A 17003-nucleotide genomic window follows, 5' to 3' on the forward strand; every position below is an offset into this window, starting at 1 on the left:
GGAACCTTCAGACGATCTCAGTGTCTCCACAGCTGCAGTCGGATCGTTCTCTGCAGCTTTGGCTGACGTTCTTTTGCCCGGATTGCTTGTTTTCAGCCATTCCGTGTCCTGCTTTGGTGATTTGTCAGCCGTCTTTCAGTAAATTATAGCGCAGTACGAAGAAAAATCACCTAAATAAACACTATTTTAAAATGATAAAACAAGTTATCTTAATTTGATTTATACGAACACCTTCTCACACCATAAGTAATACAACAAGTACAGCTTTAGAAGAGTCCGTGACAGATAGCTTCCGTAATCTTATTTATTTATTTCATTCGATTTATCCTGTGGTATACTGCAACGATCAGTCTCTTTAAAAAGGTTTCTGGGCAATGCCGTGCTCTTAGTAGTTTCAGTTTCAGTTTATTTCAGTTTATATCCCCCCCCCTTCCCACCGAAGCGGCTCAGGGTGGTTCACCTGAATCCGTTTTGCAGGGCTTGCAAAACCACCCTCTTTCAGCTCACTTTTAAGATGGAACCCGGCTAAATTAACTTATAGCCATCCTATACATGTTTGTGAATTGTAACACCTTAATTACTAACTTATAACGGCTGTTTTATCTAATTTTAACTTAAATTATAATGTAATTTAACTGTATTTTAATCTGTTTTATTGTACTGATTGTATTTTATTGAAATCACGGTTATACCATGTCCTGTGAGCCGTCCTGAGCCTGCCTTTGGCAGGGGAGGGCGGGATACAAAAATAAATTTATTATTATAAAATCTAACATAGAGTTTGGTTTTAAAAATACATCAATTTGCAACAATTTAACACAGTAAAATAGTAAGAAGATATTGGATTTATATCCCGTCCTCCACTCCGAAGAGTCTCAGAGCGGCTCACAATCTCCTTTCCCTTCCTCCCCCACAACAGACACCCTGTGAGGTGGGTGGGGCTGGAGAGGGCTCTCACAGCAGCTGCCCTTTCAAGGACAACCTCTGCCAGAGCTATGGCTGACCCAAGGCCATGCTAGCAGGTGCAAGTGGAGGAGTGGGGGAATCAAACCCGGTTCTCCCAGATAAGAGTCCGCACACTTAGCCACTACACCAAACTGGCTCAAACGATCTGCCAAAGTGCTACACTGCAACCTTCCATAAAGTTTCCAATGTTAGTTATAGGCCAGCCGGAAGAGGGCTGTCTTACAGGCCCTGCGGAACTGCCCAAGGTCACGCAGGGCCCTCACCCCTTCCGGCAGCTGGTTCCACCAGCAAGGAGCCGTTACCGAAAAGGCCCTGTCTTTAGTAGAGAGAGAAGCAATTTCCGATGCTCTGCTGATGGTCCGGCGTGACACCAACTCGGTCTCTTCTTTTCTTTGCAGACAGAAGCACTAAAGTGTGTGGCCCAAGCCAGTAAGAACCGATCGCTGGAGGACTTCAAAAAGGTGAGCGGGCAGATTTAGGAACTGAGTGGATTTTTTTTTTTTGGTATGCGATAAAATCCAGTCCTGTCTTTTGAACACTGGAAGCGTGGAGAAATGTTCTCACTAAGCTGCGTGGGTGAGTGGCTGCTCGTTAAGAGGAAGCCCCACTCAGCAGCAGTCTGGAGCCTGCTGAGTCCGGGGAGGGATGGTGGCTCAGTGGTAGAGCATCTGCTTGGGAAGCAGAAGGTCCCAGGTTCAATCCCCGGCAGCTCCAACTCAAAAGGGTCCAGGCAAATAGGCGTGAAAAACCTCAGCTGGAGACTCTGGAGAGCCGCTTCCAGTCTGAGGAGACAAGACTGACTTTGATGGACCGAGGGTCTGATTCAGTAGAAGGCAGCTTCATATGTTCATGCAGGGTCTTGTCCTGCCCTGGGTCCATTTTGTGATTACAGTCCAGGGCCTTTTTTTGGTAGCAGGAACTCCTTTGCATATTAGGCCCCACACCCCTGATGCAGCCAGTTCTCCAAGAGCTTACAGTAGGCCCTGTCCTGAGAGCCCTGGAAGCTCCTGGAGCTACATCGGGGTGCAGGGCCTAATAAGCAAAGGAGTTCCTGCTACAAAAAAAAAGCTCTGAGCAGTTCTATTCTGCTCCACAAGGGGAAAGATTACAGGGGATATTGGAGATACTGGGCATTTGTGTTCTGTGGAGTCTAGCAATGGCAGTATTCTAAGGATGGTCCATTTTATTGACTGCTGCAAGCTCACAGTGCGCTTTTAGGAAGCAGGGCTTAGATGAATACCAGTATGTGAGGCTGCGACTCCCCTTCTTGCCGCTGAAACCCTTTAGTCTTCTTCCTCCTCCTCCTCTTCCCACTCACCCAGCCCAGGAAGAGCTGCTGTGCTTTGGGTAGGATATGTAGGTATCTACATTTGCTCAAGTGGTCTTGGTGGTGGAGAGTCATCAAGTGACTTAGGGCAACCCCCATAGGGCTTGCAAAGATGGCCAGAGGTTGCTTGCCTCTGCATCACATCCCTGGTATTCCTTGGAGGTCTCCCATCCAGAGGCTAGCCTGCTTAGCTTCTCAGATCTGATGAGATCGGGCTTGCCGGGCAAACTGGGAGAGCCACTTTGGTGTAGTGGTTAAGTGCATGGACTCTTATCTGGGAGAAACGGGTTTGATTCCCCACTCCTCCACTTGCAGCTGCTGGAATGGCCTTGGGTCAGCCAGAGCTCTCTTATCTGGGAGAACCGGGTTTGATTCCCCCCTCCTCCACTTGCGCCTGCTTGAATGGCCTTGGGTCAGCCAGAGCCCTCTTATCTGGGAGAACCGGGTTTGATTCCCCGCTCCTCCACTTGCAGCTGCTGGAATGGCCTTGGGTCAGCCAGAGCTCTCTTATCTGGGAGAACCGTGTTGGATTCCCCACTCCTCCACTTGCAGCTGCTGGAATGGCCTTGGGTCAGCCAGAGCTCTCTTATCTGGGAGAACCGGGTTTGATTCCCCACTCCTCCACTTGCACCTGCTTGAATGGCCTTGGGTCAGCCAGAGCTCTCTTATCTGGGAGAACCGGGTTGGATTCCCCACTCCTCCACTTGCACCTGCTTGAATGGCCTTGGGTCAGCCAGAGCTCTCTTATCTGGGAGAACCGGGTTTGATTCCCCACTCCTCCACTTGCACCTGCTTGAATGGCCTTGGGTCAGCCATAGCCCTGGCAGAGGTTGTCCTTGAAAGGGCAGCTGCTGTGAGAGCCCTCTCAACCCCACCCACCTCACAGGGTGTTCGTTGTGGAGGGAGAAGATATAGGAGATTGTGAGCTGCTCTGAGACTCTGATTCAAAGAGAAGGGCAGGGTATAAGTTGCCGTCGTATCTAAATTTGCTAAAGTCGTCTTGGTGGTGGAAAGAGCCATCAAGTGACTTAAGGCAACCCCTGTAGGGTTTGCAAAGATGGTCAGAGAAGAAGACGACTGCAGATTTATACCCCACCCTTCTCTCTGCTGGATTAGGCCAGTGGCCCATCCAGTCCAACACTCTGTATCACAGAAGAATATAAGAGAAGCCATGTTGGATCAGGCCAATGGCCCATCCAGTCCAACACTGTGTCACGTAAGAGCATAAGAGAAGCCATGTTGGATCAGGCCAGTGGCCCATCCAGTCCAACACTCTGTGTCACATAAGAGCATAAGAGAAGCCATGTTGGATCAGGCCAATGGCCCATCCAGTCCAACACTGTCACATAAGAACATAAGAGAAGCCATGTTGGATCAGGCCAGTGGCCCATCCAGTCCAACACTCTGTGTCACAGAAGAACATAAGAGAAGCCATGTTGGATCAGGCCAGTTGCCCATCCAGTCCAACACTCTGTGTCACTTAAGAACATAAGAGAAGCCATGTTGGATCAGGCCAGTGGCCCATCCAGTCCAACACTCTGTGTCACACAGTGTCTTAAAAATTCAGGTGCCATCAGGAGCTCCATCAGTGGGGCCAGGACACTAGAAGCCCTCCCACTGTTGCCCCCCAAGCACCAAGAATACAGAGGATCACTGCCCCAGACAGAGAGTTCCAATGATAAGCTGTGGCTAATAGCTACTGATGGACCTCTGCTCCATATGCTTTTCCAGTCCCCTCTTGAAGCTGTCTATGCTTGTAGCCGCCGCCACCTCCTGTGGCAGTGAATTCCACGTGGGTGAAGAAGTACTTCCTTTTGGGTCCTTTGGGTGAAGAAGTGCTTCCTTTTATCAGTTCTAACGCAACTGCTCAGCAATTTCATTGAGTTCGCATGAGTTCTTGTATTGGGAGGAAAGTCCTTTCTCCACCTTCTCTATCCTGTGCATAATGGGTGGGGCTGGCTTCTGCACTTGCACCGCACAAGTCGGAAGGGAATTAGTTAGGGAGATGGAGCTCGTACTTTTAAAATGAAGATTTTAGCCCTGACATTCGCAGGGTGTAACGCTAGATTTGAAAACGTGGTCATTGTCTAGTGAAATCTTAGAGTCTGAACAGCATTTCCAGTGGCTGGGAGTTCTACGTTGTGTTGCATCCTTGCTTGCGAACGGCACGCGGAGTCTAAATTGTAGGCAAGATGCAAAACTTCCACCACCTCTTCTTCTCTTGGAGTAAAATTTCAGGTGTTATAAAATGCAGCCTGTACTTTGGGCCTGGATCAGTCTTTGGGGAGGAGGGAAGTGCCAGGGGAAAGTGTCCCTCTCTTGGGCTGGGAGGGATCGCAAGATGGTTCTCTGCTCACGTTGCTGACCCCTGACCTTCCGCAGGCGCTGAAAGATTATAAAGTTGAACTCAGGGACGACCCCATCATCAATACGCATTTGGGCAAACTCTACGATAACTTATTGGAACAGAACCTGATCCGGGTCATCGAACCGTTCTCCAGAGTGCAGGTAAGGAAGACTTTTGGAGCATGCCTGATCTATCGTTCTGCCTCCAGGAGGCTTTGGAGGTCGCCTGCTTTTGAATTCCCAGTGAAATATTGAAAGCCGACAATCTCGCCTCCCGGCAGAGCTGTGGGCATCGAGGATTGAATGGACATGGGATAACGGTCGTTGTGGGTAGCGGTGGTGGCTGTCGTTTTGGGATCAGTTACTGTCATGGCTCCAAGCTGCCTTTGTATATATAAAAGTATTCATCAATATTGACAGCAGACTGAATTCTGTGCTAAAAGCAGGTGGATCTCCCCTTGTGTGCCTCTGCTTCGGCAGGGATGTGTCTTGTTTCTATGCAGCTGGTTAGAGGCTGAAGCAGTGAACGAAACTTCAGGGGGCAGGAAGATGGATGGGAGGGTTATAAGAGAACAAGAAAGGAATGGTGCATCAATCATTGGTGACTGCTGTGTCAGTCTTGTGTTTCCTGTATACCTGCCCAAATTCTACTGTTACATTTTTGAGCAGAGGTTATAGCAGGGGTAGCCAAACCGTGGCTTGGGAGCCACATGTGGCTCTTTCACGCACATTGTGTGGCTCTTGAAGCCCCCGCAACCCCACTGGCCAGCAGCTTGGAAAATGCATTTTAAAGTTAAAGTTGCTTTCTTTCCACCTCTCTTCCTTATCTATTTTCCTCCCTTCCTGTCCGTCCTTTCTTTTCTCAAACATCTGCTATTCGTGTCATGCGCTTCTCAAACATCGGACGTTTATTCTCTGTGTCTCTCACATGAAGCAAGTTTGGCCGCCCTCGGGTTATAGGAAATATCACCAGGGCTCAGAACGGATTGTTATTGGCTTGCGCCGGCCACTCCCAAGATACACAGTGTTGCATTTGGGAGAAAACAAATCTAGCCCGATGGGTAGTAGGAATCGCCCGTGGGATAAGGGGAGTCGTTTACGTTGTGGTCTAAAAGTTATCAATACACAGAATCAGCCACCCTCCCTGATGCAAACCTACAAGCTGCAGGACCTGCCCACAGTTCCTGTGTGCTCTGAGTGCCTTTGCTTGGCTAGCGTTACTGTAAGAACATAAGAGAAGCCATGTTAGATCAGGCCAATGGCCCATCCAGTCCAACACTCTGTGTCACAGAAGAACATAAGAGAAGCCATGTTGGATCAGGCCAATGACCCATCCAGTCCAACACTCTGTGTCACATAAGAGAAGCCATGTTAGATCAGGCCAATGGCCCATCCAGTCCAACACTCTGTGTCACAGAAGAACATAAGGGAAGCCATGTTGGATCAGGCCAGTGGCCCATCCAGTCCAACACTCTGTGTCACAGAAGAACATAAGAGAAGCCATGTTGGATCAGGCCAATGACCCATCCAGTCCAACACTCTGTGTCACATAAGAGAAGCCATGTTAGATCAGGCCAATGGCCCATCCAGTCCAACACTCTGTGTCACAGAAGAACATAAGGGAAGCCATGTTGAATCAGGCCAATGGCCCATCCAGTCCAACACTCTGTGTCACATAAGAGAAGCCATGTTGGATCAGGCCAATGGCCCCTCCAGTCCAACACTCTGTGTCACATAATAACATAAGAGAAGCCCTGTTGGATCAGGCCAATGGCCCCTCCAGTCCAACACTCTGTGTCACATAATAACATAAGAGAAGCCATGTTGGATCAGGCCAATGGCCCCTCCAGTCCAACACTCTGTGTCACATAATAACATAAGAGAAGCCATGTTAGATCAGGCCAATGGCCCATCCAGTCCAACACTCTGTGTCACACAGTGGCAAAAATTTTTTATATATATATATACACACACACACACTCACACACACTGTGGCTAATAGCCACTGATGGACCTTTGCTCCATATTTTTATCTAAACCCCTCTTGAAGGTGGCTATGCTTGTGGCCGCCACCACCTCCTGTGGCAGTGAATTCCACATGTTAATCACCCTTTGGGTGAAGAAGTACTTCCTTTTATCCGTTTTAACCTGTCTGCTCAGCAATTTCATCGAATGCCCACGAGTTCTTGTATTGTGAGAAAGGGAGAAAAGTACCTCTTTCTCTCCTTTCTCCATCCCATGCATTATCTTGTAAACCTCTATCATGTCACCCCGCAGTCGACGTTTCTCCAAGCTAAAGAGTCCCAAGCGTTTCAACCTTTCTTCATAGGGAAAGTGCTCCAGCCCTTTAATCATTCTAGTTGCCCTTTTCTGGACTTTCTCCAATGCTATAATATCCTTTTTGAGGTGCGGTGACCAGAACTGCACACAGTACTCCAAATGAGACCGCACCATCGATTTATACAGGGGCATTATGATACTGGCTGATTTGTTTTCAATTCCCTTCCTAATAATTCCCAGCATGGCGTTGGCCTTTTGTATTGCAAACGCACACTGTCTTGACATTTTCAGTGAGTTATCCTGTCTGGATTTCTTTTTTCTTTTTCAGATTGAACACATATCTAGCCTTATCAAGTTGTCAAAGGTAAGAGCCCGGGCTGCAGGAAGTCCCCACAAGGTGGCATTCTTGTGGAACAGTACTGGTTGCTGCTGCTGTAGACGGCGCAGCTGTGAAGAAAAAAATCCTCCCTTTAAAAGGAAACCAAGCTGCTTGAAGGAGCTTATCTTCTTTGGCGCTCTTAAAGAGAAATATCTCCTATTCTCAAGGTTGAAAAAAAGTAAAACACTGAACTGCATTAAAGGTTTTGTTGAATTCCAGCAGCGATACGTGCACGTATTTCTGCAGGGCGGCAAAAGCACTAAGAATAGTCCTGAACTGGAAGGCTTAGATCTGCACTGCGTAATAGAAAATAGTTCATTCTCCAGAACAAATTCATGGCTTGAGTTCTTTTATTTGTGGGAGGAGGGCAGCACTTTCTCGGTTTCCGCTTGCGAGGCGTAACACGTCGCTGTTGCGGTTGTTACCCCCTGAGCTGTAGCATTTCTGGTGGATGAAACCGGCTGGCCCGCTGTTAGCTTGAAGGGCCTTGACCGTCTTCTGCTTCCATTTCAGGCGGATGTGGAAAGGAAACTCTCTCAGATGATCCTGGACAAGAAGTTCCATGGTGAGTCTCCTCTTTTGCCTCTCAATACTCCCGTTCACTTTCCAGCCAATGTTTCCTCTAAGCCGGGGGTGGCCAAACTTGCTTAATGCAAGAGCCACATAGAAGAAACGTCAGATGTTTGAAGGAAGGAAGGAAGGAAGGAAGGAAGGAAGGAAGGAAGGAAGGAAGGAAGGAAGGAAGGAAGGAAGGAAAATAGATGAGGGAGAGTAGGTGGAAAGAAAGCAACTTTAACTTTAAATGGGTCTCCAAGCTGCCAGCTGGCTTGGCAAATTGATTTAAGGAGAGAAATGCTTTCTACAAATCGACCGATGGGGTTGTGGGGGCTTTGAGAGCCACACAAACATGTGTGAAAGAGCCACACGTGGCTCCCAAGCCACAGTTTGGCCACCTCTGCTTGAAGCTGAGGGTTCCTGTGAGCAAAAAATTCTACTTTGAGAGCTGCTAGCTTTAAAGTTGTGACAAACGACATAAATCCGTTTGCTCTGAGTCCATTATTCCCAAAAATGTGTGAGCCAGAAGCTAAAAAAAATGGTGAGCTAGCTCACACTAACTCAGCTTAGAGGGAACCCTGTCTCCAGCCATGGCTCGGCAGTGGAGGAATTGATTGGGCTCTCCTGGATGCTCAGTTGTCATGTGCGTTTGTGAATGGTTAGGCACACTGTGGCCAAACAACGGAGAGACCACTGAGCTAAGCCTGAGGAACCCCTTGCACCTCTTAGAGGAGATCATTGAGAGCCGGCATCATGGAGCAGCTGGTATGTCAGAGCTGATGTCTGGGAGACCCAGGTTCGAATCCCCAGTTTGCCATGGACGCCTTCTGGGTGAACGTGGGCCTCCTTCTCTCTCAGCCTGACCTACCTCACAAGGTTGTTATGTGGGTGAAACAGAGGGGGAGGGCAAATGACATCAGCCGCTTTGAGTCCTCACTGAAGAGGTTATCAATGAAGCAGCTGTCTCTGTTGGTCCCCATGTGCCCTTCTCGAACAGTCATTCTGCCACCTTGGAAACGGGCCCTGTTGGTTTTGGCGGCAGCAGATAAAGGCTTTTGTGGCCAAGCGGCACTTTTCAGGGACATTTTAACTCACCTGGAGAGCCAGTTTGGTGTGGAGAGCCAGTTTGGTGTAGTGGTTAAGTGTGCGGACTCTTATCTGGGAGAACCGGGTTTGAATCCCCACTCCTCCACTTGCACCTGCTAGCATGGCCTTGGATCAGCCATAGCTCTGGCAGAGGTTGTCCTTGAAAGGGCAGCTGCTGTGAGAGCCCTCTCAGCCCCACCTACCTCACAGGGTGTCTGTTGTGGGGGAGGAAGGGAAAGGAGATTGTGAGCCGCTCTGAGACTCTTCGGAGTGGAGGGCGGGATATAAATCCAATATCTTCATCTACCTCACAGGGTGTCTGTTGGGGGGGAGGAAGGGAAAGGAGATTGTAGGCCGCTCTGAGACTCTTCGGAGCGGAGGGCGGGATATGAATCCAATATCTTCATCTACCTCACAGGGTGTCTGTTGTGGGGGAGGAAGGTAAAGGAGATTGTGAGCCGCTCTGAGACTCTTCGGAGTGGAGGGCGGGATATAAATCCAATATCTTCATCTACCTCACAGGGTGTCTGTTGGGGGGGAGGAAGGGAAAGGAGATTGTAGGCCACTCTGAGACTCTTCGGAGTGGAGGGCGGGATATGAATCCAATATCTTCATCTACCTCATAGGGTGTCTGTTGGGGGGGGAGGAAGGGAAAGGAGATTGTGAGCCGCTCTGAGACTCTTCGGAGTGGAGGGCGGGATAGAAATCCAATATCTTCTTCTATCTTCTTCTTCTTCTTCTCCCCCCCGTTTTCGTTAGGGATCCTTGACCAAGGCGAAGGCGTTCTGATCATTTTCGACGAGCCGCCTGTAGACAAAACGTACGAAGCGGCTCTGGAGACCATTCAGAACATGAGCAAAGTAGTGGATTCGTTATACAACAAAGCCAAGAAGCTGACATAGGTGAGGAGCTCCCGCGGCCCCACCCGGCGGGCTTTGACAGATTCCTCGGTGACCCTTCGCGGAGGGCCGTTCGGTTTAAGTCATGTGGCACCATCGTATATATTTTTTTTGTTTTGTCTTTCTTGCAGAGTTGGGAACTGTTGCCTGTTGCTTTGGAGAGTGGGTGCGTGAAACCTTTTTTTTTTTGTGAGGGGGCGGGGGACAAAAGGCTAGAAGACTGGCGGTTTTTTCCTCCCCCCCTCACACCCCTCCCGCTATTTTGCTCAACTTTTTCACTTGGAAAGTTTTAAGACTTCCTCATCTGATCCATCCTGTCTATACGATTGCGTGTTCCAGTTCCCATGTAATCTTTCGCCCGCTGAACTTTGTACTGGGATGGGGGAAATAATGTTTTAAAAAGGAAAAAAAAGGGGGTTTTTTGTGGGGGGGGGAGGGGGGGAAGCCACGGCAGTAACCCCGAATAAAAGGAGAGACTTCTGTGACCTTTAAATAAAAAACCCAAGTGCTTCCCATTTTCTTGAGGGGGGCGGGGGGAGGGGTAGTTGTATGTCGGTGGTAGGAACTCGGCCCCCGAAAGGAATGCTCCGTGTGGGAACGAAATTCCTGCCACAGAAGGCAGTTCACTCGCACACTGTACAACATACTACTATCGCATGCATGCGTTCGTGCGCACAAAAGCTGCGGCCAGCCGCAGCACCTTGCGCGTCAGCAAAACCGCCCCTCCGACACGAGAGCGTTCCTTGTGGGAATTTTGTCATTTGTGGAGCTGTCAGTTAGAAAGCGGGGGCTGAGTGGACATACGGAAAGTCTGGCGGCCAAAGTAAAATTGGCCTGCTGTCCTCCGCCAGCGACACTACAGAAAGAGCTACGAAAGGTGTGGGGGGGGCCCCTTGGTCTGAAATGCTCTGTTGAATTCTTGGATGCCTTTAAACGCCCCGGAGTCTGCTTGAATGAATTTCCCCCACCTCCCCACCCCGTGATTTGTCAAAAGGTAAAGGACCACCACAGTCTCATCAGTAACTCTGAACGTTTCCTGGTTCTGTACTGCATGATATTTGCCCCCCCCCCCCCACCCAACAATGGCAAGAAATATTACTTGCCTTTAATACTTTGCTAGTTGGAAGAGTAACAGAGAACTTGTGTTTCTGAAAAGGTTGGCTTTTGTTAAAGAGGGGAGTGGAGCGCTTTAGGATTCCCAGGCTAGCTGTTCCTGGGCTGCCCATTTGTGCCCCTCTCCGCGCACCCGCCGGGAGAAGGGGGACCCTCCCCGGGCTGAGGACCTGGCTACTCATGACACCCACCACGGAGATGTTGCCAAAAGCAGTGCCCCCCCCCCAGAGTCTCGTTCCCCCACCTCTTCTGTGATACCTAAGCCCATTTGCATCCCAGCACTTAAGTTCTCCCTGCCAGAAAACAAAGCCAGTGCAATCGACTGGAGGCAGTGGAGGTCATGTTGTAATACCTACGATGCCAAGTGGGCAGAGCTCTCTTAGGTTAGGAGCCATCACACGGCAGTCCCTGGGCCAAATCTTGGTCCTCCAGCTGCCAACTCGCAGACAAGAGCGTCTGGAGGAAGCAGGAGCGGAGGCCGGCGGGGACATCCCGGGAGCAGGGCCGAGAGGGATCCTGTCCTGCCGCTGTGATCCTCCGGTGGCTGACCAGCAAGGGAGGGGAGTAGGGAGCTCCCCACCGAGGCACTGGCTCTTGGCGGCATCCCAGTGGCTGCCAAAAAAGGGGCAGTTAATCTGCTCCCTAACAGTGCAGGGAATTCTAGGGGCTGCTCTTGTGGGTTCGAGACAGGAGCGTGTTGGCCCCAGCACCGTATGCCGAAACGCTCTTTAATGCGTCACTGACGTCAAGGTAGCGTAGTCTTTGACTGGGCTGCCCTCCTCTTGCGTTCCTCTCCCTCTCCGCTTCTTCACCCTCCTTTTGTGGAGTTACTCTCCCGTTCCCAGAAATATTGGTTTTTTTTTCAGTTGCATGCAGTCGCTCCACCGGCTCGTCCCTCTTTCCCCGCTTCTCTCCCTTTTCCTTTCGCTCTGTCTTCATCTCAGCCAGTCAGATGTTGTGGGGAGGTAATTTTTTTTTTTTTTAAAGTTTGGTCTCGGGGAGGGTTTTGGCACCATGACTTTCAAATGTACAAAACGGTTCACGCTAACACACACCAGGTATATCTGATGTTCAGATGGCATACAAATAAATTTTTTTTTTTCAAAAACAGTCTCTTTGTCTTCAGCCGCAGAAACGCAAGCCGAACTTGACAGCTTCAGGCCCCTGGGGGTTCTTGAAACAAGATAACCTTCCAAGGCAGGGGGTGTCTAACTCATTTGTTACGAGGGCGTGATCTGACAAAAATGAGACCTTGTCGGGCTGGGCCATGTGTGTTCCTATTTAAGATTAGGTAGCAGAGATACAAACTTTATAAATGACAGAGACAAACACAAAGGCTTTGTTTTTAACATGATAGAGGGGTGACATGATAGAGGTTTACAAGATAATGCATGGGATGGAGAAAGTAGAGAAAGAAGTACTTTTCTCCCTTTCTCACAATACAAGAACTCGTGGGCATTCGATGAAATTGCCGAGCAGTCGGGTTAAAACGGATAAAAGGAAGTACTTCTTCACCCAAAGGGTGATTAACATGTGGAATTCACTGCCACAGGAGGTGGTGGCGGCCACAGGCATAGCCAGCTTCAAGAGGGGTTTAGATAAAAATATGGAGCACAGGTCCATCAGTGGCTATTAGCCACAGTGTGTGTGTATATATAAAATTTTTTGCCACTGTGTGACACAGAGTGTTGGACTGGATGGGCCGTTGGCCTGATCCAACATGGCTTCTCTTATGTTCCTATGTTATGTTCTTAACTTAAAACATTAGCACTGGTTGGTCTTAAAGGTGCTTTCTTTGTATTTCTCCCGTGAGATCCAGGGAACTGGGCAAAGGAAGCTCTGACTCTTTCCTTCCTTCCCCAGGGGGACCAGGAAAAAAGAAGGAAGAGAAGCTTGGCTCAGTAGCTCTACTGTGTGATTGAGACGCCTGGCAGAGCAAGCTCTGCCTCATCCCCAAGGGAGGAGCCTCAGCCAATGGAGTAAACAGAGGTTTTGCTCTGTAGCTCCTGTGCGAGTGAGCAAGCTGTGATGCAGAAGGAAGCAAGAGAGAGGGAGAAGGAAGCAGATGGCAGCCAGTTGCTCGCGGGGCTGATAGGAGCCTTCTGGGGGCCTGATTTGGCCCCTGGGCTGCATGTTTGACACCCCTGCTCAAAGGGATACACTAATTTTTTTCCTTAGAAAACTGTGGGGGAAGTATAATTGCCTTCTGGGCCAATTTTAATTGAAATCAGATGATGCTGGCTTTCTGCTAATTTAGCATCTCATTTAAAGGCCTTTGGCTGCTCGTCTTCCTTAAGAGGGCTGGCAGTTCCGCGTGAGGAATTACCTGGTGATTTGGAGGGTGGAGCCTGGGGAGGGCGGGGCTCGGGGCACACCTCAGCAGCCCTTTGTTTCAGGGGGGCTGAGCTTGGTTGGCTGGAGATCAGTTGCGATGGTGGGAGATCTCCCAAGTGTCACCGTAGAGTAATTGCCCTGCTTAGCGGCTGCCTCTTTCCCTACATCTAAGTTCGGCTTTTAAAATCAGCAAAGAGCACCTCTTGCTTTCCTGCAGTGCCGTGTTTAGAGCGCCAGCGCCCACAGGGAAGAGTGTAGCTGCCAGAGCTCAGCTTGGAAGAGGACCCACCCATATTCGGATGAGTGAGGTTTGAGTCCAGGACTAAAGCCCACCAAGATTTCCGGAGCATCAGCCCTGATCTGGGTAGCTCAGGCAAGCCCGATCTCATCAGATCTCGGAAGCTAAGCTGGGCCGACTCCGGCAAGTACTGGGCTAGGAGACCTCCTTGGAATACCAGCAGTTGGGAGGGCGGGGCAGGCTTTACTCAGCCACATCTCTGAATATCCTCCAGGCCCCTAGTGGGGGTCAGTCACTAGAGGCTGACATGACTTCCAGGTCCATGCTCGCACATTTCAAAAATTAATAATAATAACTTTTTATTTATATCCCGCCCTCCCCACCGAGGCAGGCTCTGGGCGGCTCACAACACATAAATACAATACGCAGTAAAACCATACTACACAATAATTACAATTAGGGAAAACTATGATTTAAATCGACATATTAAATTAACATTACGGCGCTATAAGAGCCAGTTTGGTGTAGTGGTTAAGTGTGCGGACTCTTATCTGGGAGAACCGGGTTTGATTCCCCATTCCTTCACTTGCACCTGCTAGCATGGCCTTGGGTCAGCCATAGCTCTGGCAGAGGTTGTCCTTGAAAGGGCAGCTGCTGTGAGAGCCCTCTCCAGCCCCACCCACCTCACAGGGTGTCTGTTGTGGGGGAGGAAGGTAAAGGAGATTGTGAGCCGCTCTGAGACTCTTGGGAGTGGAGGGCGGGATATAAATCCAATATCTTCATCTACCTCACAGGGTGTCTGTTGTGGGGGAGGAAGGGAAAGGAGATTGTGAGCCGCTCTGAGACTTCGGAGTGGAGGGTGGGATATAAATCCAATATCTTCATCTACCTCACAGGGTGTCTGTTGTGGGGGAGGGAGGGAAAGGAGATTGTGAGCCGCTCTGAGACTCTTCGGAGTGGAGGGCGGGATATAAATCCAATATCTTCATCTACCTCACAGGGTGTCTGTTGTGGGGGAGGGAGGGAAAGGAGATTGTGAGCCGCTCTGAGGCTCTTCGGAGTGGAGGGTGGGATATAAATCCAATATCTTCATCTACCTCACAGGGTGTCTGTTGTGGGGGAGGGAGGGAAAGGAGATTGTGAGCCGCTCTGAGACTCTTCGGAGTGGAGGGCGGAATATAAATCCAATATCTTCATCTACCTCACAGGGTGTCTGTTGTGGGGGAGGGAGGGAAAGGAGATTGTGAGCCGCTCTGAGACTCTTCGGAGTGGTGGGCGGGATATAAATCCAATCTCTTCATCTACCTCACAGGGTGTCTGTTGTGGGGGAGGAAGGGAAAGGAGATTGTGAGCCGCTCTGAGACTCTTCGGAGTGGTGGGCGGGATATAAATCCAATATCTTCATCTACCTCACAGGTTGTCTGCTGTGGGGGGGAGGAAGGGAAAGGAGATTGTGAGCCGCTCTGAGACTCTTCGGAGTGGAGGGCAGGATATAAATCCAATATCTTCTTCTATAACTCAGATCTTCTACAAAATTCAGCGGCTAAAAAGCATCTTCAGCGAATCTATCTTGGCTCAGCATTAAGTGAAGGCCATTTTAAAGAGAAAGGTCTCACAGGCCCTGCGGAATTGGTCCAAACACCGCAGGGCCCATACTTCCTCCAGGGAACTGGGGGGGGGGGGGGAATTCACGGCATCAGCTTTTGAGAGTGAAAGCTTTTGTCAGAGGGCTAACTCAAAACCCTTGGAAATGTTGCTGATCCCTTAAGGTGCTGTTGGACTCGAATTTTGCTCTTCAACTTCAGACTGACACAGTTACCTACCTGAAGCTCTTCATATCCTGAGAATATCTGGGGACGCTATAAGACTTCTCCACCTAGGCTGGCTATGAATGGCTGTGGATGAGCCAGCACTCAAGTCAAAAGCACTAATAGCTTAGAGTTTGGAGAGTCACTCCGGCCAGGGAGCCTGGAGGTTTTTTGCCATCTGGGTGTGGAGGAGGAGTCAAGGGGGTTGGAGGTATTTGTGGACTTCCTGCATTGTGCAGTGGGTTGGACTAGATGACCGCAGAGGGACCTTCCAACTCTATGATTCTAAGGCCCTGGTCTGAACTGGGCCTTGTCCCTAGAATTTATTTTGGAACTGACCTGAGGCAAGCCCCTATACTCCTTCCCGGTACCAGTAGGATATGGCCCGCCTTTAGAGGCGATGGTTGGAATTACTGGCAACTGAACGCTTCAAAATCCCAATATAAAGATTGCTGAAACAGGAATCGGGCTTGCTTTTAGTAGATTTTGATCCTCGCTTTTCTTTATTTTACTTTATTTAGTAGGCTTATATGCCGCCCTTTCCCGTAAATGGGCTCAGGGTGGATCACAAGGTACAGTAATAACAATAAAAACCTACAATTCAGAGTTGGATTGGAATTCCAGGCGTGTGGAATTCTGCCTCCTTCCTAGCTATGTCATCTGCGTTCAAAATCTCCCCAGGTTTCTTAGCTAGGTTTCCCCAACCTTTTGGAACCTGGGAGCAACTGAGGGATTCTGACACGGGGTGGTGAGCGCAAGAGGCAGAGCCACACACGGAGAGGATGCCGAAGGCCAGAGGAGACGAGGGGGAACTTGGAGAGTAGTACAGGCAGGGTCTCAACACCTCCTCTCAATCCCTGGCCCTAGAGAGGCCAGGCTGGTTACAAAAAGAGCAAGGACCTTTTTGGTGGCAGCCCCACACTGGTGAAATGAGCTCCATGAGGATGTGAGAGCCCTCGGAGACTTTTGACAATTCTGCAGGAGCTCTTGCACCAAGACTTCGATCGTTAAGCCAGAGATCATTGTTTTGAGCAGACTGAATGGAGTCGCTGTGTAGCTCAGACCTGTTATCTGATCTGGTCAAAAAGATAAAGGTAGTCCCTTGTGCAAGTGCCAGTCGTTTCCGACTCTGGGGTGATGTCACTTTCACAATGTTTTTACGGCACACTTTTTATGAGGTGGTTTGCCATTGCCCTCCCCAGTCATCTACACTTTCCCCCCCAGCAAGCTGGGGAATCATTTTACTGACCTCGGAAGGATGGAAGGCTGAGTCAAAAGGATCAAGTAGGAATGGACACGTGAAGGTCTTGTCCAGTATGGTGTAGTGGTTAAGTGTGCGGACTCTTATCTGGGAGAACCGGGTTTGATTCCCCACTCCTTCACTTGCACCTGCTGGAATGGCCTTGGGTCAGCCATAGCTCTGGCAGAGGTTGTCCTTGAAAGGGCAGCTGCTGTGAGAGCCCTCTCCAGCCCCACCCACCTCACAGGGTGTCTGTTGTGGGGGAGGAAGGGAAAGGAGATTGTGAGCCGCTCTGAGACTTCGGAGTGGAGGGCGGGATATAAATCCAGTATCTTCATCTACCTCACAGGGTGTCTGTTGTGGGGGAGGAAGGGAAAGGAGATTGTGAGCCGCTCTGAGACTCTTCGGAATGGAGGGCGGGATATAAATCCA

At 49.8% G+C, this 17003-nt stretch overlaps 1 protein-coding gene across 1 annotated transcript in view; it reads left to right on the top strand.

Moving 5' to 3' along the window:
* Positions 1–12050, top strand: part of LOC132584207 (26S proteasome non-ATPase regulatory subunit 11) — a 36017-nt gene extending 23967 nt beyond the window's left edge. Inside the window, exons 9-14 of the mRNA XM_060256021.1 lie at positions 1365–1427; positions 4676–4801; positions 7248–7283; positions 7812–7863; positions 9699–9841; positions 9970–12050. Of these exons, the coding sequence (XP_060112004.1) occupies positions 1365–1427; positions 4676–4801; positions 7248–7283; positions 7812–7863; positions 9699–9841 (420 nt within the window). The 3' untranslated portion in view covers positions 9970–12050. The remainder of the gene's footprint in view (positions 1–1364; positions 1428–4675; positions 4802–7247; positions 7284–7811; positions 7864–9698; positions 9842–9969) is intronic.
* The last annotated feature ends 4953 nt before the right edge of the window (positions 12051–17003 follow it).

Source organism: Heteronotia binoei, chromosome 15 (genome assembly GCF_032191835.1).
Source record: "Heteronotia binoei isolate CCM8104 ecotype False Entrance Well chromosome 15, APGP_CSIRO_Hbin_v1, whole genome shotgun sequence".
In the NCBI taxonomy this organism is placed as follows: domain Eukaryota; kingdom Metazoa; phylum Chordata; class Lepidosauria; order Squamata; family Gekkonidae; genus Heteronotia; species Heteronotia binoei.